This window comes from Athene noctua, chromosome 31, assembly GCF_965140245.1.
Source record: "Athene noctua chromosome 31, bAthNoc1.hap1.1, whole genome shotgun sequence".
Lineage (NCBI taxonomy): Eukaryota > Metazoa > Chordata > Aves > Strigiformes > Strigidae > Athene > Athene noctua.
In genome coordinates, this window is record NC_134067.1 from 149,491 (window position 1) to 168,492 (window position 19,002).

Consider the following 19,002-nt stretch of genomic DNA (forward strand, 5'->3'; position numbering starts at 1 on the left):
GCGGGCGAATGATCTCCGAAACCGAAAGGGCGGGCGGGCGCTGGACCAACCAGCGATCTAGTCATTCCCGGGAAGGCGGTGACCTTTAAGATGGACGTTGCGTTCAACCAATCGACACTCAGACTCCTCAGGGAGACGGGGAAGAGCCTCTGATCGACAGCTCAGCGAACCAATCACCGCAACACCCGTTTGTGAGGGTCTCCCCTGCCCCGTTCCCAGTTTGGGGGCTCCCGCTGCCCCGTTCCTGGTTCATCCCCGTGCGCTGCGCAGTGAGCGGGGGGCACACACGGCCCCCCCAGCCCGGGGGGCTGGTCCCTGCTCACGGCCCCTCTCCCAGTCTGGGGGTCCCTGCCCGTCCCCGCTCCCAGTCCCTGGACGCGGGGTCTCCCCGGGGGGCCGCGGCGCTCAACTGGGAGCTGCTGGGAGAGGAGGGGGGACCCCTGTGGTGGGTTCACCCGGGACAGGGCCCCGGCACCGGCATCGACCACGCGGGTGGGCCCCCCCCCCCGTTCCGCCTCTCCGGGCCCGCCCGTCGCTCCCCCCCGCCGCTGCCGTCAGCTCAGCCCGACCCGGGGCAGGGCCCGCCCGAGGTACTGGGAGCGCTGGGTGGGGACTGGGAGCGCTGGGGAGGCCTGTGGGGAGGACACTGGAGGGCATCAGGGGGTTACTGGGAGTGCTGAGGGGGTACTGGGAGCGCTGTCGGGGAGAAGTGGGTGCACTGGGGAGGCCGGTGAGGTTTACTGGGATTTACTGGGATCAGTGGCTGTTACTGGGAGTGCTGCAAGAGGGCTACTGGGAGCACCAGGAGCGCCGGGGCAGTTCCTGGGAGCACTGGCTGAGCGTGGTGTCCCCGCAGGCGCCATGTTCTGGCCAAAGGCCCTTGGGGGCTGGTGGCCCCAGGACAGCGTCCCCCTCCCGGCCCCCCCGGTGAGCCCCTCGGGTCCCCTCCTGTCACCCTCCATGTCCTTTAAGGTCCCCCTGTGTCCCTCAGTGTCCCCCCGAGGTCCCCTTGTGCCCCCACCACATCTCTGTGTGTCCCCAGGTCCCTCCACATCCTCCTGTGTCCCTGCGTGTCCCCACCGTGTCCCCACATCCCCGCGAAGTGTCCTCAGGTCTCTCAAAGTCCCTTCATGTCCCTGTATGTCCTCACATCCCCACCCTGTCCCCTCCTGTCCCCCCCCATGTCACACCAGGTATCCCCCCACGTCCCCCTGTGACTCTGTGTCCCCCTTCATGTCCCCGTGTCCCCATGTCACACCACGCCTCCCCCCCTCCATGTCCCCATGTCTCTCCAAATGTCCCCCCTGTCCTTTCATGCGTCCCCCATGTCCCCGTGTCACTCCAAGTATCCCTGTCTCCGCAGCCAGAGCTCGGCGCTGGGCCCGGCGGCGCGGTCGCAACGGGGAGCGGCCCCTTCCCTGCCCGCGCTGCGGAAAGCGCCACCGCCAGCGCTCCGGCCTCATCACACGCACGCGGGGACACGAGTAGCCCTTGGGGACACCGAAACGTGTGCTGAGTGTCACCAAATCTGCCTCCAGGGACCCCAAAAGACCCCGAAATATGGACATCAGGAATCCCCTTAATTCTGCCCATTACCATGGCGACCTTGGGGAGCCACCGCCAGCGTTCTGGCCTTGTCACCCACTAGCGGGGACACGAGTCACCTCGGGGACCCCCTGAATTCAGCTCCGGACATCCCACTCCAGCTCTGCACCCCCCATCGGTCACCCCAAATTCAGCTCTGGGTGCCCCCCCGCAGCCTCTGGGTCCCAGAGACCTCCCCTGTGCCCTTGACGCTGCCCCTCGGGGCCCCCCGCAGCCCTCGGGGGACAGAGGGGTGAGGGTCCAAAGTGGGGCAAAAACCTGCCGAAATGGGGTCGACTGCCCTCCCCCCAGAAGGTAATGCGGGGGGGTGTGGGGGGTCGTGGCGGCGCGGGAGGGGTTAACACCACCGAGTCGGGTCCGCCCGCGGCGCAGAGCGGCCCCCGGCGGCGCCCGAGCGCTTCCGGGTCGTGGGGTAGCGGCGACTCCGCAGCGGCGAGGTGAGGTGGGGGCGGGGGGGCTCCGGGAAAGGGCCCCCCGGGACCGGCCTGGCCCCCCGCTCCGGGACAGCCCCGCGTTGAGCCCCGCTGCCGGACCCCCCCCCCCGCTCACCCGGCCCGGCGGTGCCCCGCGCCCCCCCCCCGCGTCGGTGCCCCCCAAGATCCCCCCCGTCCCACCCCTTTGTCCCCCCCCCGGTGCCCCCCCAGGCCTCCCCAACCCCCCACATTCCCACCCTGGATGCCCGAGTCCTCTTTTGGGGGGGCGGGGGGTGCTGACGCTCCCCCCCGTGTCCCCACCGTGTGTCCCCACAGGCCATGGAGCTGCCGGAGGAGCCCCCCGGGGACGGGGATGGGGGGACGGTACCCGGCACCCACGGAGGTGAGACCGGCGGGGAGGGGGTCCGGGGGGGCACCCGTGGCAGCGCGGGGGGGCCCTGGCAGCGCCGGCGCCTCCCAGCCCGAGGATCTCCAGTGACGGAGCCCCAGCACGTCCCTCCGGGGCGGGGGGACGCGGGGACCTCTGGGGGGGTCTTTGCCCCCCCCCCCCCAACCCATCCCGGGTCCGTCCATGTGCCTCCAGCGTGGACCTGGGGCTGGGGGGGCACCGTGTGTCTCGGGAAGGAATTTGGGAGACCTGGGGGGTGCCGTGGGGGAGGTCAAGGGGCGATTTGGGAATTCCAGGGATCGGTTTGGGGGACCGGGGGTGGTGGAGCAGCGCGGGGGGGGTACTGCGGGGGGGCACTATGCCCATCGCCGTGTCCCCGCAGGCACTGAGGAGCCCCCAGGAACGGGCACCCCCGGAAGCCTGGCGACATCTCCCCCACTGTCCCCATCACCCAGCCGGGGCTGGCCCTGGGGGCCGCCCCCCCCCGCGGCGCAGAAGCCCTACAAGTGCACGGAGTGCGGCAAAGCCTTCGGGCAGAGCTCGCACCTGATGCGGCACCTGGGCATCCACACCGGCGAGAAGCCCTACAAGTGCGGCGCCTGCGCCAAGAGCTTCACCCAGAACTCCAACCTCCTGCAGCACCAGCGCACCCACACCGGCGAGAAGCCCTACGAGTGCGGCGCCTGCGGGAAGCGCTTCGGCTGGAGCTCCAACCTCAGCCAGCACCGGCGGCTCCACAGCGGCCAGAAGCCCTTCCAGTGTGGGCAGTGTGGAAAACGCTTTGGCGAAAGCGCCCGCCTGCTCGAGCACCAGCGCACCCACAGCGGCGAGAAGCCCTTCCGCTGCCCCGACTGCCCCAAGACCTTCAGCCGTGGCTCCCACCTCGCTCGCCACCGCCGCCTCCATGCCGCCGAGCGCGGGCCCGGCCCGGCCCTGGCGATGCCGCGGGGGCTCTGAGGGGCCCCCAGGGACACGGGGGGAGGTGGCGGAGCGGAGGATGGTGCTTCCGTGGTGACCACGGGGATGTGGTTTGACCTGCTGCCGCCCTTTGTCGACAGAAAGGTTTGTGGAGGATCCCTGACAGGATCGATGGTGGCTACAACCCTTCTGCGGTGGCCGCGGAGACGTGGCTCGTCCTGCTGCTGCCCATCATCAACAGGACTCGTGGAGGATCCGTGACGTGGTCATTGGCTGCTACAACCCTTCTGCGGTGGCCACGGGGACGTGGTTTGGCCCCGTAGGTGCCCATCGTCGACACAAATACTTGGGGATGATCCAGGATGTGGCAAGGGGTTGTTACAGCCCTTCTGTGATGGCCACGTGCCTGTGGGTTGGCCTTATTGGCACCCATCGTCAACACAAAGACTTCAGGAGGAGCCATGACATGGCCAGTGGCTGCTGTGGTGGCCACGGGGACGCAGTTTGGCCCACTGGCACCCACAGTCAATGGACAGCCCTGGGTGGACCCATGATGTGGCCAGTGACTCTATGGCCCTTCTGTGGTGGCCACGGGGACATGGTTTGGCTCCATCAATGCCTATTGTTGGCTTGTGGGGAACCCACGTAGGCAAAGAGCCACGGGACTGTGGACAAACGTGGACACAAAGACTTGGGGAGGACTCATGATGTGGCAAATGGCTACCGCAGCCCTTCTGCACTAGCCATGGGGATGGGGTTTGGCCCTTTTGGTGCCCATCGCTAACACAAAGACTTGGGAAGGGTCCATGACTTGACCGATGGCTACTATAGCCCTTCTGTGGTGGCCACAGAGATGTGGCTTGGCCCCACAGATGTGGTTTGGCCCCACTAGTGGCCCTTGTCAACACAAAGACATGGGAAGGGCCCATGAAGTGGCCAACAGGGATGTCGTTTGTGCCCCACTGGTGCCTCCCATTGGCTCATGGAGAAGCCACGTGGGTGAGGAGTGGGGCTTGGCTACTACAGCTCGTCTGTGGTGGCCACGGGGATGTAGTTTGGTTCCATTGCGGCCACTGTCATCACAAAGATTGGGGGGGGTCCCATGATGTGGCCAACGGCTACTGTGGCCCTTCAGTGGTGGCCTCATGCCCACATTTGGCACTCGCCATTGAGTAGGGGAGGTGTCACATGGGCAAGTGGGGGGAGTGGGGGATTTTTAAGGAAAGAAGTTGCAATAACGGCACTAAAACCGTCCTTAAAAGCCACTTGTTGATTTTCACCACCTGCCAGTGCTACCGAGTCTGTTTAGCCACCTCCACCACCGCGGTCTTGGGGGACAGAAACCACATCGCTGGGAGGGGGGGACAAACAGGACGGACCCCATCTCCCTCCGTCTGTCCATCCAGGGCGTCAAATCCATGGCTGGGGGGGGGGGGTCAGAGTCCTCCAGGCTTCACCCCAGGGTGCTCAGACAGCCCCGAGGGCTCGTCCACGGACACAGGGGATCCCTAAAGCCCACTCCCGAGGCAGTCTGGGAGTGACAGAGACCCGCCCTGGGCACCCTCATGCTGTATGAGCGGGGCCGGTACCCGCAGCCTCAGTGCCTGGCCACGTTGCCAGTCCAGCTTCAGGTGGGGGTGGCCCCGGCGGTGGCCCCGGCGGTGGCACGGGGTGGGTGGCAGCGGCATGGCGCTCGAGGAGGGTACGGTGGGAGAAGCCCTTGGTGCAGAGGCGGCACTGGAAGCGCTCGGGGCGGTGGGTGCGCATGTGGACATTGAGGGAGCTCTTCTGGGTGAAGCGTTTGCAGCAGACACCGCACTGGAAGGCGCGGACACCCGTGTGGGTCACCATGTGCTTCAGCAGGTAGTCACGGAGTGAGAAGGAGCGCCAGCAAATGGAGCACTGGTGGGGCTTCTCGCCTACAGAGAGACAAATGTGGGTCAACATGGATCGATACAGGTCAATGGGGACCAACAGGGATCAACACGGATCGATACAGGTCAACATGGACCAACGGGGATCAACATGGATCGATACAGGTCAACGTGGATCGACAAAGTCAGTGTGGATCAGTGCAGGTCAACACGGATTGATATGGGTCAACATGGATCAGTGTGGGTCAACATGCATCAAGGTGGGTCAACACAGGTCGATACGGGTCAACACGGACCAACATGGGTCAATGAAGACTAACACAGGTAAACATGGATCAACTCATGTCGGCACAGGTCAACATGGGTCACAGCTCAACGTGCCTCAATGTGGATTCACAGGTGAACGTGTATTAACATGGGTTAACAGATGAACACGGGTCAATGTGGAGCAATACAGAATGACATGGGACATCATGGATCAACACAGGTCTACATGGGTCAGAAGGGAGTGACACGGGTCAACACATTAATGGGTCAACGTGGGTCAACGCTGGTCAGCGTGGCTCAACATGGGTCAACGGGGATCAATGGCAACATGGGGCAACGTGGCTTAACATGGGTCACCAAAGATGGATCAACACGGGTCACCACGGATCACATGGGGCGACACAGCAACGTGTCAACATGGATTGACACGGAGTGATGCGGGTCCACGCAGGGACACCCCTGTCCCCCCCGGGTCCCCGCCCCCTCGCCGTGTCCCTCACCCGAGTGGATGAACATGTGTTTGGTGTAGTTCTTGCGGGAGCTGAAGGTCTTCTGGCAGTGGCCGCACTGGTAGGAGGGCTCGGGGCAGCGCGAGGGGCCGGGCTGGGGCGCCTCGGGGGCTGGGGGGGCGCCCCCCACGCCCAGCCCCCCCTCCGCACCCCCCTCGTAGAGCGGCGGCGGCGGCGCAAAGCCGAACCCGCCGCCCCCCGGCCCCGCCTTGGCCCCGAAGGGTGGCGCCCGGCCCGGCGCCTCCAGGCCGCAGTCGGGCCCGAACTTGGCCGCGTCCTCGCCGGGCCAGGGGGGCAGGAAGGTGTCGGCGAAGACCTCGGGGGCGCCGAAAAACGGGGGCTCCTCAGGGGCGAAGGGCGGCGGGGCGAAGCCTTCCTCGGCGGCGGCAGCGCCTCCTTCCTCCTCGTCCTCCTCCTCCTCCTTGACGGGCAGCTGGAGCCGCAGCGGCTGGCGCTGCTTGCGGCTGTGGCAGCTCGGCGCTGGCTCAGCCGGGCCAAAGCGGGCGTCGGGCTCCGGCGGCACCGGCGGCGGCTTGTGGCGGGGGTCGGCGGGCGCCGGGGCGGGGTCGGGGCGCGGCGGGCGCGCGGGCGGCAGCGCCTTGGGCCCGCGGCTCTGGGAGATGATCTGGGTGCACTCGTCGATGACCGTCTTGATCTGGAGGATGGAGGCGGCCGTGAGGATCTGCAGCGCCTCGGACTGCGCCACCACCAGGCACCCGCTGTACATGAACTCCACCAGCTGCCGCACGGCCCCGCTCGGCACCACCGGCGGCACCTCGATGGCCGAGTGGCCCAGCAGCAGCTTGTCGTGGAAGAAGGGGCTGCCGGCCGCCAGGACGCAGCGGTGGGCCCGCAGCGTGGCCTCGCGGATGCGAACCGTCACGTCGCAGAAGTGGCCGCCCAGGCGCTGCCCGTTGAGCGTCTCCAGCAGGGACCGGCTGAAGTTCTGCAGGTGGATGTAGTGCACGGCCTCCGCCATGGCCGCGGGGTCCCGCCGAGCCCGGCGCTGCCTGCGGGGGGAGCAGCCGCGTTGGGGGACGTTGCGTGGGACGTCGCCGGGGGCTGGGGACACCATGTGGGTTGTCACCGGGCCAGGGGACACCGTGTGAGATGTCACCGGGGCCTGGGGACACCGTGTGGGACGTCACCAGATACTGGGGACACCATGTGGGATGTCACCGGGGCCTGGAGACACCGTGTGGGACGTCACCGGGGCCTGGGGACACCGTGTGGGACGTCACCGGGGCCTGGAGACACCGTGTGGGACGTCACTGGGGGCTGGGGACAACGTGTGAGATGTCACCGGGGGCTGGGGACACCGTGTGGGATGTCACCGGGGGCTGGGGACATCAGCGTGGTGGGGAGAGGCCGCCGGGGTGTCCCGAGGAGCCGGGGACACGTTACGGGACGTCACCAGGGCTGGGGCCACCGCTGAAGGCACCTCCGGGGGGGCCGCGGACACCACCACGGGCAAAGGCCACCGGAGCCCGGGGACACCCGCGGGTCGTCCCCGGGGTCCAGGGCCAGCTCACGGCGCGTCCCCGGGGAATGACGACACGGCGGGGACAGCCCCGCCCCCACCCCCGCGGCCCCGGGCGGCCGCCCCTCCCCCACCCCACCAAAAAAAAAAAAAAAAAAAAAAAAAAAAAGAAAAAGGGAAAAAAAGGGTCGCGGGGGGCGGGGCCGCACTCACCTCCGGAACCGCCGCCGGCCCCGACACCCGGAAGCGCCTTCGTCGCCGCTTGCGGCAGCGCGTAACGTCACTTCCGGTATCGCTGCGAGAGGGCGTCAGAGAGGGGCGGGGCGTGTCCTTCCCTCCCCCCCCCCCCCCCGAGACGGGGCTCGCGGCGGGCGGAGGGGCCCTACAGCCCCCCCCAGGGACCCCCACGGGGTCCACAGGGGTCACCATGGGTCCGCCGTCCCCTACAGACCCCCCCAGGGATCCCCGTGATCTCCGGGCGCCCTATAGATTCCATAGGGATGATCTGGGGACCCCTATAGGAATCCCTACGGGGCGGGATCCCCTATAGACCCCCCCAGGGACCCCCATAGGGCTGGGTCCTCCGGTGGGATCTATACAGGCCCTGGGATCCCCTATAGACCCCGTAGGGCCCCTATAGCACCCATAGGGCCCCTATAGACCCCATAGGGCCCCTATAGACCCCATAGGGGCCCTATAGCACCCACAGGGCCCCTATAGACCCCCTAGGGGCCCTATAGCGCTCGCAGGGCCCCTATAGACCCCATAGGGCCCCTATAGCACCTGCAGGGCCCCTATAGCACCCTCAGGGCTTCTATAGACCCTATAGGGCCCCTATAGCACCCGCAGGGCCGTTGCTCTCTGGTGACGTCACAGGGAGTGCGGTGGCACCTCTCGCCCGGCCGTGCCGTCGCTCCCTCGCCCACGGCGGCCTCGTGGCTGGGGTGGGGCCCGTCCCCACCCTGGCGAGTCCCCGGTGTCACCTCCCGGGCCCTTGGGGACACCGGGGGTCGGGCCAGGCCCCCCCGCTCCGAGCGGTGTCACCTCCGGGCCCTCCTCCTGCCGCTGCGGTGACGAGCGGTGTCCTCAGGGTCGGGGCTGGTGCCGGCGCCGCTTGGCGTCTCTGGGGGCCGGGGGGTGGAGGCGCCCCCGCCGTGTTCCCACCGACACCGACCGGAGCGCAGGGCCGCGCCGAGGGAGGACCCGGGCAGAGGGCCCTGGCCAGGCTGGGGGGGGCCGGCGGGCCAAGCCCGCGGGGCTCGGCGAGGCCAAGGGCAAGGTCCTGCCCGTGGGCTGGGGCCGCCCCGGCACAGCCCCAGGAGAAGGGCTGGGGGGGCCGGGGGGTGAAAAACTGCCCCTGAGCCACCAACGGGCGCCCCAGAGCCGCGCGGGCAGCAGGGCCGGGGGGGCTCCCGGGAGACCCCCGCAGGGCTGGGCCCAGCTCGGGGGCACCGACAGCAGAAGGACACAGACCTGCTCCAGCGGGGCCAGAGGCCACAAGGATGCTGTGGGGGGGCTGGCGCCCCCCCCGTGAGAACAGGCTGGAAGAGTTGGGGGCTTCAGCTGGAGGAGAGAAGGCTCCAGGGAGACCTTAGAGCGGCCCCCCAGGGCTGAAAGGGGCTGCGGGAAGGGGGGGGACACTCATCATCAGGGGAAGGGATAGGACGAGGGGTGATGGTTTTAAGCTGAAAGAGGGGAGATTTGGATCAGCTCTAAGGGACGAATTCCTCCCTGTGAGGGCAGGGAGACCCTGGCACAGGCTGCCCAGAGGGGCTGTGGTGCCCCCGCCCTGGAAGGGCTCAAGGCCGGGTTGGACGGGGCTTTGGGCAACCTGGGCTGGTGGGAGGTGGCCCTGCCCCGGCAGGGGGTGGCACTGGGTGGGTTTAAGGGCCCCCCCAGCCCAAACCCTCCGTGACTCTGGGATGTCGCTGCAGTTCCCGCCATCGGGGGACACCCCAACCCCCACGTCCCTTCGGGGGTGCCCGGGGAGGTGCCGGGACACCCGGGTCCCTCGGGCCAGGGCGGGTGGCGATGCCCGAGGGTTGGGGGTGGTGGAGCTGAGCTGATCTCCCCAGACATCTCAGGGTGCCCCGGGGGGTGGGGGGGTAGGGGCGGGCCCTGGGCCCCGTGGGTAGAGCCCGGGGGTGGGGAGGTGCCCGACACGCGGGTCCCTCCCGTGCCGCGGGCGCGGGTGGCACAGGGAGCGCCCGGCCACCGGCCACTCCAGTCCCACGGTCCCGGGTTTGGCATCGCAGGGACGGACCCACCGCAGGTGAGGGCGCCCCTGACCCCCCCCCCCGCTCTCTGGAGACCCCTGAGGAGGGGACCCCCGTGTCTGGGCACCCCCCACCCCAAGGGATCCAGGTGTCCAAGTGCATCCCGAGCCTCGGGGGGACGCAGGTGCCTGCCCGGGCTGCCGCTGCTTGGCGGGGGGGGCGGTTATTGTGGGGTCTCCCCGGGGGTCTCTGTCGTTCCAGGGCCCCCCCAGTTTGTGCCATGGTGGACGAGGGGGATGGGGGACAATGTGGCCCCACCAGGCTGGTGCAGGTGAGTGGGACCCAGATGTTTGGGGGGGACCGAGGGGTCTGGGGGGTGCCCAGGGGTCTGGGGGGTGCCCAGGCAGCCAGGGAGCGGTTCCAGGGCTCTGGAGCTGCCTCAGCCCCAATGGGGGCACCCAGGGGTCCGGAGGAGGGGGGGGGTCGAGGCATTTTGGGGAGCCCTCACCCAGGGGACACAAATGTCGGGGCTCCCTGCCCATCCCCCCCCCCCCGCCACCCCCTTGCTGGGGGACCCAGGCGTCCGGGCGCCCCCTCCCCCGGCCCCGCTGGCCCCGGGCCAGACCCGGGGCTGGAATTAGGGCACGGGGCGGGGGAAGGGATCCCAGGCGGCCGGAGGCCTCGCTCCCCTCCCCCCGCCGTGGGAAGGGACCCACGGGCTGGACACGCCCCCCCCCGCCCCCCCAGACTGTTCCCTCCGCAAGGGGACCCGGGTGTCCCCCCCACCCGTGGGACTCTGAGGGGGGACCCCCGGACATCTGGGCCCCCCCCCCACCCCCCCAGGCACAGCGCCGCCGGGACCTGGAGGAGGAGCTCCGCGACCTCAGCAACCAGGTGGGTGGGGCCAGCACCTGTCAGTAACAGCCCAGCCCCTCCCCTTTCCATGGCTCTGGGGCAGGACATGGTGGGGTGGGACATGGGGCTGACCATCATCCGAATGGGCAGGGCATGTGGCTGTCCATCACCCTGGTGGGCAGGGTGTGGAGCTGTCCATCACCGGGGGGGTGGGGCATGTGGCTGTCCATCACTGTGGGGGGAGGGGCATGGAGCTGTCCATCACCGGGAGGTGGAGCATGTGGCTGTCCATCACTGTGGTGGGAGGGGCATGGAGCTGTCCATCACCTGGGGGTGTGGGGCATGTGGCTGTCCATCACTGTGGTGGGAGGGGCATGGAGCTGTCCATCACCGGGAGGTGGAGCATGTGGCTGTCCATCACTGTGGTGGGAGGGGCATGGAGCTGTCCATCACCTGGGGGTGTGGGGCATGTGGCTGTCCATCACTGTGGTGGGAGGGGCATGGAGCTGTCCATCACCCGAAGGGAGCGGGGCATGTGGATGTCCATCACTGTGGTGGGACCGTGTGGCTGTCAGTCATCCTTGAGGGGGAGCCTGGGACTATCTTTCACCTGGAGGCGGGGCATGGGGCTGTCACTCACAGTCTATTCTCACCCCTGGTAGGTTGCAGCTCTGGGGCGGAGCCTGGCGGAGGAGAGGGGGCGGAGCCTGGCCGCAGGCGGGGCCCTGCGGGCACTGGAGATAGCAGTGGGCGGAGCCCAGGCCCGAGTGGGTGGAGCCTATCGGGCTCGAGACCGGGCCTGTGAACGCCTGCGCCAGCAACAGGTGGGTGGGGCCTGAGCGGGGGTGGAGCCTCTGGCAGCATCAGTCAGGGCAGGGGGCGTGGCTGAGGCTGAATATGAGAGGGACGGGTTAAAGGGGATGTGGCCTAGAAAGGGGGCAGGGCCTGCTGGGTGGGTGTGGCCCTGATACAGCCCCTCCCCCAGGAGACAGGGCAGCTGCTGTGGGCGGAGCTGGAGGCCGCACGTGCTGCCCGGGCAGGGGCGGAGCTCCGGGCACGGGAGGCGGAGTCACGTTGTCGTGCCAGGGAGGCGGAGCTGGAGCAGCTGCGGCAGGTGGGTGGGGCTGGGCTGAGGGGTGGGGCTAAATGTTTTGGGGCAGGGCTAAGGTGCCTGGAGGCGGGGTTAAGTGAGCCCAGTGGCTATTGGACACACTGGCAGGACTCCAGCTCAAGGGGGCGGGGCTAAGGGGTACAGGCGGTGCTAATGAGAGGTGGGCGGGGCGATGGGGCCGCGGGGGCGGGGCCTCCCGGGGTGTGTCCCTGCAGGCGGTGGCGGCGGCCCAGCGTGCCCGACGTCGGGCAGAGCAGCAGCGCCGGGACATGGACACAGAGGCGGCCACGCTCGCGCCCCCCGGCCCCGCCCCCGCGTGAGTGCCCGCCCTCGGCCACGCCCCCACGCCTATAGGTGTCCTCTGCAGGGCCCCCCAGCGCGTCCCCTATACACCCCGCGGTACATCCCCTAGAGCCCCCCTGCATGTCCCCTGTAGCCGCTCCCCACTGTCCCTGTGCCCCTGCGCCCCTCCGCAGCCCCCATAGCGCCTGTGGGTGCAGGGGGGGCCGGGACCCCGGGGCGCTGGAGGCGGCGCTGGCCGAGCTGCGGGAGCACAACCGGGCGCTGCAGCAGCGGCTGCACCAGCGGCAGGGCCAGGTGGGCGCCTGCGGGGGGCCGGGGGGGCACCTATGGGAGACGTAAGGGCCGATGTGTGGGGGCACCTGGGGGGGTGGGGGGGGACGTGAGAGTGACTGGGGAGGGGGGGGCAGGGGGTGTGGCGGGGGCACGGGGCACCTATGGGGGACGTGGGGCGCCTGGGGGAGCTGTGGGTGCCCCATGGGTGCCCTGTGGGAGCTGTGGGTGCCCTGTGAGGGTGCTGTGGGTGCCCTGTGGGAGCTGTGGGTGCCCTGTGGGTGTCCTGTGGGAGCTGTGGGTGCCCTGTGGGTGCCCTGTGGGGGTGCTGTGGGTGCCCTGTGGGTGCCCTGTGGGTGCCCTGTGAGGGTGCTGTGGGTGCCCTGTGGGAGCTGTGGGTGCCCTGTGGGTGTCCTGTGGGTGCTGTGGGTGCCCTGTGGGTGCCCTGTGGGTGCCCTGTGAGGGTGCTGTGGGTGCCCTGTGGGAGCTGTGGGTGCCCTGTGGGTGCCCTGTGAGGGTGCTGTGGGTGCCCTGTGGGAGCTGTGGGTGCCCTGTGGGTGCCCTGTGAGGGTGCTGTGGGTGCCCTGTGGGAGCTGTGGGTGCCCTGTGGGTGCCCTGTGGGGGTGCTGTGGGTGCCCTGTGGGTGCCCTGTGGGGGTGCTGTGGGTGCCCTGTGGGGGTGCTGTGGGTGCCCTGTGGGAGCTGTGGGTGCCCTGTGGGTGCCCTGTGGGTGTCCTGTGGGAGCTGTGGGTGCTCTCCGGGTGTCTCCGCACCGGGCGCTGACCCCCCGCGGGTGCCACCCTTGGGTGCAGGCGGAGGAGCTGCGGCGGGCCCTGGCGGCGGCGGGGGCGCGGGCGCGGGAGGCAGCAGGGGCCAGGGCCCGGCTGGAGCAGGAGCAGCGGGTGCTGCGGGGACGGCTGCAGCACCCCGGGGCGCCCCCGGGCCCCACCGAGGCCGCCCTGCGCGCCCGCTGCCTCCACCTGCAGGAGCTGCTGAGCCGCGAGGCCGGGTGAGCTGGGGCACAGGGCGCTCTCGGGTGGCCTCGGGGTGCTCCCAGGTGGCCCGGGGTGGCCTTGGGTGGCCCGGGATGGTCCAAGACAGCTTCAGGCTGATCCAGGGTGGCCTTGGGTGGCCCCAGCGTGGTGCAGGGTGGCCCAGTATGGTCCGAGATGGATTTAGGTGGCCTTGGGTGGATCCAAGGTGGCCCGGGAGGGTCCAAGATGGTCCCAGGGTGACCCCAGGGTGGACACGGGTGGCCCCAAGGTTGCCCAAGATGGTCCCAGGTTGCCCCAGACAGGTCCCAGGGTGGTTGTGGGTGGCCCCGGGGTGGCCCAAGTTGGTCCCTGGGTGTTCCACAGTGCCCCCAGGGTGGTCCAGTGTGGCCCCGGGGTGGCCCCGGGTGTCCCAGGTTGGTCCCAGTGTCCCCAGTGGGTGACATGGGGTGACGCAGGGCGCGGGCGGCGCTGGGCCGGGCGGCGCGGGCAGCGGGACGGCGCCTCCAGGTGCTGCTGGCGGAGGTGGAGGAGCAGCGGCTGCGGGGGGAGCGCTACCGCCTGCAGGTGGGGGACACCGCGGGACACCATGGGGCGGCGGGCGGACACATCACACAAGGGGCTACAGCAATTTCGCTGGCCGAGGGGGGGGAGGGCAGCGCGGACATGGGTCACCCCCCATCACCCCTTGTCACCCCGTGTCCCTTGTGTCACCCGTCCGCCGTGTCCCCACACCCCTGTCCCTGTGCCCCCCCAATGCCCCATGTCCCCACGGGTCCTCTGCGTCACCCCGTGTCCCCACACACACTGTGCTGTGTCCCCAGGCCCCATGTCCCCGTGTCCCCACGCCCCCCGTGCCGTGTCCCGGTGTCCCCATGCCCCCCGTGCCGTGTCCCTGCAGGCGCAGGCCACCGAGGCGTCGGGGCGGGCACTGGGGGAGCGCGTGGCCGCGGTGGCCGCGGGGACGGCCCGTGCCCAGGCCCAGGGCCACCGCCTGCGCCGGGCGCTGGAGGCCGTCGGGGACGGGGCCGCGGCCACCGCGCGGCACGTGGCCGCCCTGCGGGCTCGCCTCAGGTGGGCCCCCCTTCCCCCTGCGGCTCCCCTGCGGCTCCCTACAGCCCCAGGGGCCCCTGTAGCACCCTGTGGACCCCTATAGCACCCTATGGGCCCCTATAGCCCCCCACGGACCCCTATAACCCGCCATGGACCCCTATAGCACCCTATGGGCCCCTATAGCCCCCCACGGACCCCTATAGCACCCTATGGGCCCCCATAGCCCTCCATGGACCCCTATAGCACCCTATGGGCCCCTATAGCACCCCATGGACCCCTATAGCACCCTATGGACCCCTACAGCCTCCCCAGAGCCCCCCCATAGCTCCCTCTGTGTCCCTATAGCACCCCATAGCTCCCTATAGATTACTTGTAGCTCTCCTATAGGCACCCCAAGTGCCCCTGTACCCCCGTACCCCTCCCATTCCACCTTATAGTCGCCCTATATCCCCCCATACGTCCCTCTGTGACCCCCTGTGGGCCCCTGTCGCCACCTGGAGTACCCTATAGGGTCCCACGGGTACCTATAGCCCCCCCCCAGCACCCTACAGCCCCCTCTGGGCCCCTGTAGGCCCCTAGAGCCCCCACAGCACCCCCCCCAGCACCCTATAGACTGCTATGGATCTGGGAGGGGCTGTGGGGGGGATCGTGGGGGGCTCTGGGGGCCGCCGCGAACCCTCCTGGGCTCCCCCAGGTGCGACCCGCTGACGCTGTCCCGCACGGTGCGGCGGATGCTGCGGGGGGAGGACGAGGAGGAGGACAGCGAGGACAGCGAGGACAGCGGGTCCCCGCCCTGGGCCCTGGGGCTGCTCCTCGAAACTGCCTCCGGCTCGTGGGGGGGTCTCGAAACTGCCCCCAAGGAGCCCCGACAAAAAGCTGCTGGTCCTGGGGGTGGCCTGGAAACTGCCCCCAGCCCAGGGGGGAGCCTCGAAACTGCCCCAAATATGGGGGGGGCTCCTTGAAACCGCCCCCAGTCTGGGGGCGACCCTCAAAAGTGCCCCTGGGGACCAGATCTGAAAGTGCCTTTGGGCCCAGGGAGCCCCTAGAAACTGTCCCCAGGGACCCCCCTACCTGTAGCGGTAGGGGTGGGGCTTATTTGGGGATGGGGCATATTCAGGGGTGGGGCTTCTTGGGGGCAGGGCTTGTCCATATTCATTAAAGTGCCTTTTTAAGATGGATCCGCCCCAGAGTGGCCCTGAGGGACCTGGGGGGGCGGGGCGGGGGGGGGTTGTGTTTCAAAACACCCTCAGAGCCCATATTGGGGGAGGGACGTTGAAACTCTCCCCAAAAACACTATTGGGGGGGCCTTGAAAATCCCCCCCAAGCTTCTTTCGGGGGTGACCCCACTCTCCTGAACCACATTTTGGGGGGGGGGGGTCTCAAAATACTCCTGAGCCCCAGGTTTGGGGGATCTTGAAACGCCCCAAAACCCTCTCGAGGGGACCTCGAAACTCTCTTTACCCCAGTGAAGGGGGGGGGAGTCTCGCCCCCCCCAGCCCCCGCTACAGTGGCTCTATGGGGGGGGGGGCTTTGAAACACCCCAAAACCTGGTCTGGGGGGGGCCTTGAAACACCCACAGTGGAGGGGCGGGGCTCGCGCGTCTAATAAGGACGGGGCGTGGCTGCCTGGCCAATGAGAGCGCAGTATGCAAATGAGACGAGAGTGAGGAGGTGGGGGAGGACGCTCCGCCCACCGTCGCGGCGCAGCCAATGAGGAAAGAGGGGCCGGGCGCGGTGCGTGATCGTCACGCCCCGTCGGCGGGGCGCAGCCAATGAGGACGGGGGGCGGGGCTCAGCGGGGGGCGGGGCCGCGTTCTCGCGAGGTTTGTGGGTCCCGCGGAGTCTCGCGAGGCGGCGGCGGGCGGAGGGGGCGGCCGGTGGCGGGATGGGAGCGCCGAGGTGAGGCCGCGCTGGGACGGGGGGGCGGCCGCGGCCCCGGGAACCGGCCCCGGGGCGGGGGGGGGACGGGACGGGACGGGGGGAGAGCCCGGCACCGCCCCTTCCGGGCCCCTCCTCCCCGCCGCGAACGGCCCCGGGTCCCCCGGCCCCCGCCTGACGTCATCTGCCCCCCCCCCCCCCCCGATCCGGGGGGGTGTTGGGGCCCCCCTAGTGACTTCGCGACGCGGGGTGGGGGGGTCGGGGGGGGGCGAAGTGGGGGAACGCGGGGGGTTGGGGGGTGTTTGGGGGTCTGGGCTGGTGGGGGGGGCAGTGGGGGGTGGTGAGGCTGTTGGGGCGGGACCGGGTGGAGTTTTGGGGGTTCCTGTGGGAGAATCTTCTCACCCCCCCGGCCCCCCCCCGGCAGATGCCCCGTCATTGCTCTGCCGCCGGCTGCTGCACCCGCGACACCCCGGAGACCCGCGACCGAGGCATCTCCTTCCACCGGTGGGTGCCCCCGCGCCCCTCGGCGTGGGGAGGGCACCCCCCTTTCGCCTCTTCCCTGCCCCCCCCAAAAGCGGTTTCCCCGTTTCTGCCCCGGGGTGGGTTTATTTCGGGGGGGGGGGGGGTTGCTTCTTTCTCGCTTCATTTGCAACCGACAACTTCTAGCGATGGTTTGGCCCCGATGTGTGTGTCCCCCCTTTAGCAATGGCCCGTCCCAGGTGTGTCCCCCCCCAGCAGTGATTTTCACAAGCTGGGGTGCCCCCTCCCTCCCCCAGTTTTAGGGGTGGTTCAGCCCCGTCCCCCTTTATCGGGGCCTCCCTGGACCGTTCCATTTTCGGGGGGGCGGGGGGGTGTCACCCTCTACCCCTGCAGAAAATGGGCTGGGGGGGGCGGTTGGCGGCTGACTCGTGTGTGTGTGTGTCCCCCGTCCCCCCAGGCTGCCCAAGGACAGCCCGCGGCGGGCACTATGGCTGGAGAACAGCCAGCGGCGGGACGTGAGCGGGGGGGGCCGCTGGGACCCGGCCTCCAAGTACATCTACTTCTGCTCCCAGCACTTCGAGAAAAGCTGCTTCGAGATAGTCGGCTTCAGGTACCCCGGGGGGGCGCCTCCCGCGCCCCCTCCCCTGTGGAGGATAACCCGGACAGTTAAACAACCCACCACCCCCTCCCCTTGGTGTCAGACTGGGGGCTGCTGGTTCCCTGCTGGGAGTGGAAAGGGTTTGCTCTGACTGCCCCCCCCCCCCCCCCCCAAGCTGGGGGGGTCCCCAGGACTTTGGGGGTTATGGATTACCCTGCCAAGGCTTTTGGGGACACCCCCCCACACCCTCCAGGGCTTTTTCAGTGCCCACAAACCTTCCCCTGGAGCTTTGGGGCACCCCAGGGACCTGTCCCCTTCCTGCCAGGGACCTGGGGGTTGTGGGGTGCCCCCCAAGGACTTTTGGACACATCCCCCCCCCCCCCATTCTAGTTCTCCTCGGGGTTTCAGGGCATAACTTGTGGGGACCCTCCCTAGAGCTGCAGAGACCCCCAGAGACTCTGGGGTTTGGGGACACCCTGGGGACACTGACAGCCATGGGGCACCTTGGGGATCCCCCCCTCCCAGGCCTTTGGGGGCCCCCCCAAGTGGCCCACGCCACCCACTGACCCCCCCGACCCCCCACAGCGGCTACCACCGTCTCAAGGAAGGGGCCGTGCCCACCGTCTTCGAGTCGGCCTCCCCCAAATCCCCCCGGGCCACCAAGCCGAAGCCCCCCACGCCTGAGAGTGACACCCCGAAGCCCCCTCGGGCCACCAGGAGGTGGAGGTGAGTCCCAGGGGTGGGGGTGAAGTCGGGGGCCGCTGGGTCCCCCCCTAATTCAATCTGCTCTTCCCCTGTGCAGGCAGGACCCCACCCCTTCCCCGCCGGACCCCCCCTTCACCGCCGACGTCTCCTGCTTCCCGGGGGAGGGCGAAGACCCCGGTGCCCCCCCCGCCGGGGACCACGGGGGTGTCCCGGCCCTGCCCGGCCCCTCGGGTGCCCGCGGTCCCCTCCCGGACAGCCTTTTGGTGGCCACAGGGGACGGGGAGGCCACAGCCACCCCAGCTCTCCCCGAGGGGGACCCCCCGGCGCCCCCCCGGCCCGTTTCCCCCTCCCTGTACATGCTGCGGCTGCCGCCGCCGGCCGGGGCCTACATCCAGAGCGAGCACAGCTACCAGGTGGGCAGCGCCCTGCTCTGGAAGCGCCGCGCCGAGGCCGCGCTCGACGCCCTCGACAAGGCCCAGCGGCAGCTCCAGGCCTGCAAGCGCCGAGAGCAGCGGCTGCGCCTGCGCGTTGGGGAGCTGCAGCGCGAGCGGCGCGGCCCCCCCGAGGCCCGGCGGCCCCCCAAGGAGCCCCCGCCGCGGCTGCTGGAGTTGCAGCTCCTCGGGGACGGCGCCGAGTGAAGCTTCCCCGGCGGAAAAACGGCTCTGCTGCTCCTGCTCCTCCTCCTCCCTGCCCCAGTGCGCCGGGAAGGTTTGTAAATAAAGATTTCACCTTTTCTATGAAAAACGGAAGGGGGCGGCTCACGTCTGGGAGCCAGAGGAGCCGGGAGAGCGTCCCCAATCCGGCAGAACGCGGCTGCGGGGAGGAACGAGCCCCTTTTGTGGGGGTTAGACCCACTCGGCGGGCGTTGGGGAAGGGCGGGGGGGGCTCGGTGTGCATCGTGGGGGTCTGACATGTATGGGGGAGCCCGGGCTGCCTCCCCCAGCCCTTCAGGTCACTAGAAAATTGGATCGAGGAGAAATAAATCGGTTTTGTTCCGGATGGGTGAGCTGGAGTGGCTCAACGAGCTGTGGGTGGGAGCGTGAGAGTGTTTTAGCACTTGATGCGTCT

General features: G+C 69.3%; 4 protein-coding genes across 7 annotated transcripts in view; 3 read left to right on the forward strand and 1 right to left on the reverse strand.

The window, feature by feature from the left end:
• The window catches only part of MZF1 (myeloid zinc finger 1), a 31,176-nt gene extending 26,552 nt beyond the window's left edge, over positions 1 to 4,624 (forward strand). Inside the window, exon 5 of the mRNA XM_074930001.1 lies at positions 2,921 to 4,624. Within this exon, the coding sequence (XP_074786102.1) occupies positions 2,921 to 3,384 (464 nt within the window). The 3' untranslated portion in view covers positions 3,385 to 4,624. The remainder of the gene's footprint in view (positions 1 to 2,920) is intronic.
• A 134-nt stretch (positions 4,625 to 4,758) lies between these two features.
• Positions 4,759 to 7,783, reverse strand: ZBTB45 (zinc finger and BTB domain containing 45). The gene is made up of 3 exons (XM_074930023.1): positions 7,689 to 7,783; positions 5,987 to 7,005; positions 4,759 to 5,264 (listed from the first exon to the last, which is right to left on the reverse strand). The coding sequence occupies exons 2-3, from the start codon at positions 6,972 to 6,974 to the stop codon at positions 4,909 to 4,911; spliced, it is 1,344 nt and encodes a 447-aa protein (XP_074786124.1). The 5' UTR covers positions 6,975 to 7,005; positions 7,689 to 7,783; the 3' UTR covers positions 4,759 to 4,908.
• Positions 7,784 to 7,860: 77 nt separating this feature from the next.
• MYH14 (myosin heavy chain 14) lies at positions 7,861 to 15,352 on the forward strand. Of its 4 annotated transcripts, none has more exons than XM_074930014.1 (11): positions 7,861 to 9,747; positions 9,953 to 10,022; positions 10,439 to 10,585; positions 11,209 to 11,370; positions 11,532 to 11,660; positions 11,873 to 11,973; positions 12,158 to 12,254; positions 13,042 to 13,238; positions 13,680 to 13,788; positions 14,123 to 14,295; positions 14,969 to 15,352. In XM_074930014.1, the coding sequence occupies exons 2-11, from the start codon at positions 9,972 to 9,974 to the stop codon at positions 15,234 to 15,236; spliced, it is 1,434 nt and encodes a 477-aa protein (XP_074786115.1). In that variant the 5' UTR covers positions 7,861 to 9,747; positions 9,953 to 9,971; the 3' UTR covers positions 15,237 to 15,352. The 4 variants fall into 4 exon arrangements, with proteins under 4 accessions (XP_074786115.1, XP_074786116.1, XP_074786117.1 ...); XM_074930015.1 differs by having other exon boundaries at positions 11,535 to 11,660; XM_074930016.1 differs by having other exon boundaries at positions 10,535 to 10,585.
• Positions 15,353 to 16,098: 746 nt separating this feature from the next.
• THAP7 (THAP domain containing 7) lies at positions 16,099 to 18,933 on the forward strand. Its single transcript, XM_074930042.1, has 5 exons — positions 16,099 to 16,172; positions 16,576 to 16,655; positions 17,089 to 17,241; positions 17,815 to 17,955; positions 18,032 to 18,933. The coding sequence occupies exons 2-5, from the start codon at positions 16,576 to 16,578 to the stop codon at positions 18,570 to 18,572; spliced, it is 915 nt and encodes a 304-aa protein (XP_074786143.1). The 5' UTR covers positions 16,099 to 16,172; the 3' UTR covers positions 18,573 to 18,933.
• The last annotated feature ends 69 nt before the right edge of the window (positions 18,934 to 19,002 follow it).

Excerpts from the sequence above, each read along its gene's own strand:
- ZBTB45 (XM_074930023.1), bottom strand. The coding sequence starts at position 6,974 with ATGGCGGAGGCCGTGCACTACATCCACCTGCAGAACTTCAGCCGGTCC. Across the intron at positions 5,265-5,986 it reads ACACATGTTCATCCACTCGG|GCGAGAAGCCCCACCAGTGC; the intron begins GTGAGGGACACG and ends GTCTCTCTGTAG.
- MYH14 (XM_074930014.1), top strand. The coding sequence starts at position 9,972 with ATGGTGGACGAGGGGGATGGGGGACAATGTGGCCCCACCAGGCTGGTG. Across the intron at positions 10,023-10,438 it reads GCCCCACCAGGCTGGTGCAG|ACTGTTCCCTCCGCAAGGGG; the intron begins GTGAGTGGGACC and ends CCGCCCCCCCAG. Across the intron at positions 13,239-13,679 it reads CTGCTGAGCCGCGAGGCCGG|GGCGCGGGCGGCGCTGGGCC; the intron begins GTGAGCTGGGGC and ends GGGGTGACGCAG.
- THAP7 (XM_074930042.1), top strand. The coding sequence starts at position 16,576 with ATGCCCCGTCATTGCTCTGCCGCCGGCTGCTGCACCCGCGACACCCCG. Across the intron at positions 16,656-17,088 it reads CGAGGCATCTCCTTCCACCG|GCTGCCCAAGGACAGCCCGC; the intron begins GTGGGTGCCCCC and ends CCGTCCCCCCAG. Across the intron at positions 17,242-17,814 it reads TTCGAGATAGTCGGCTTCAG|CGGCTACCACCGTCTCAAGG; the intron begins GTACCCCGGGGG and ends GACCCCCCACAG.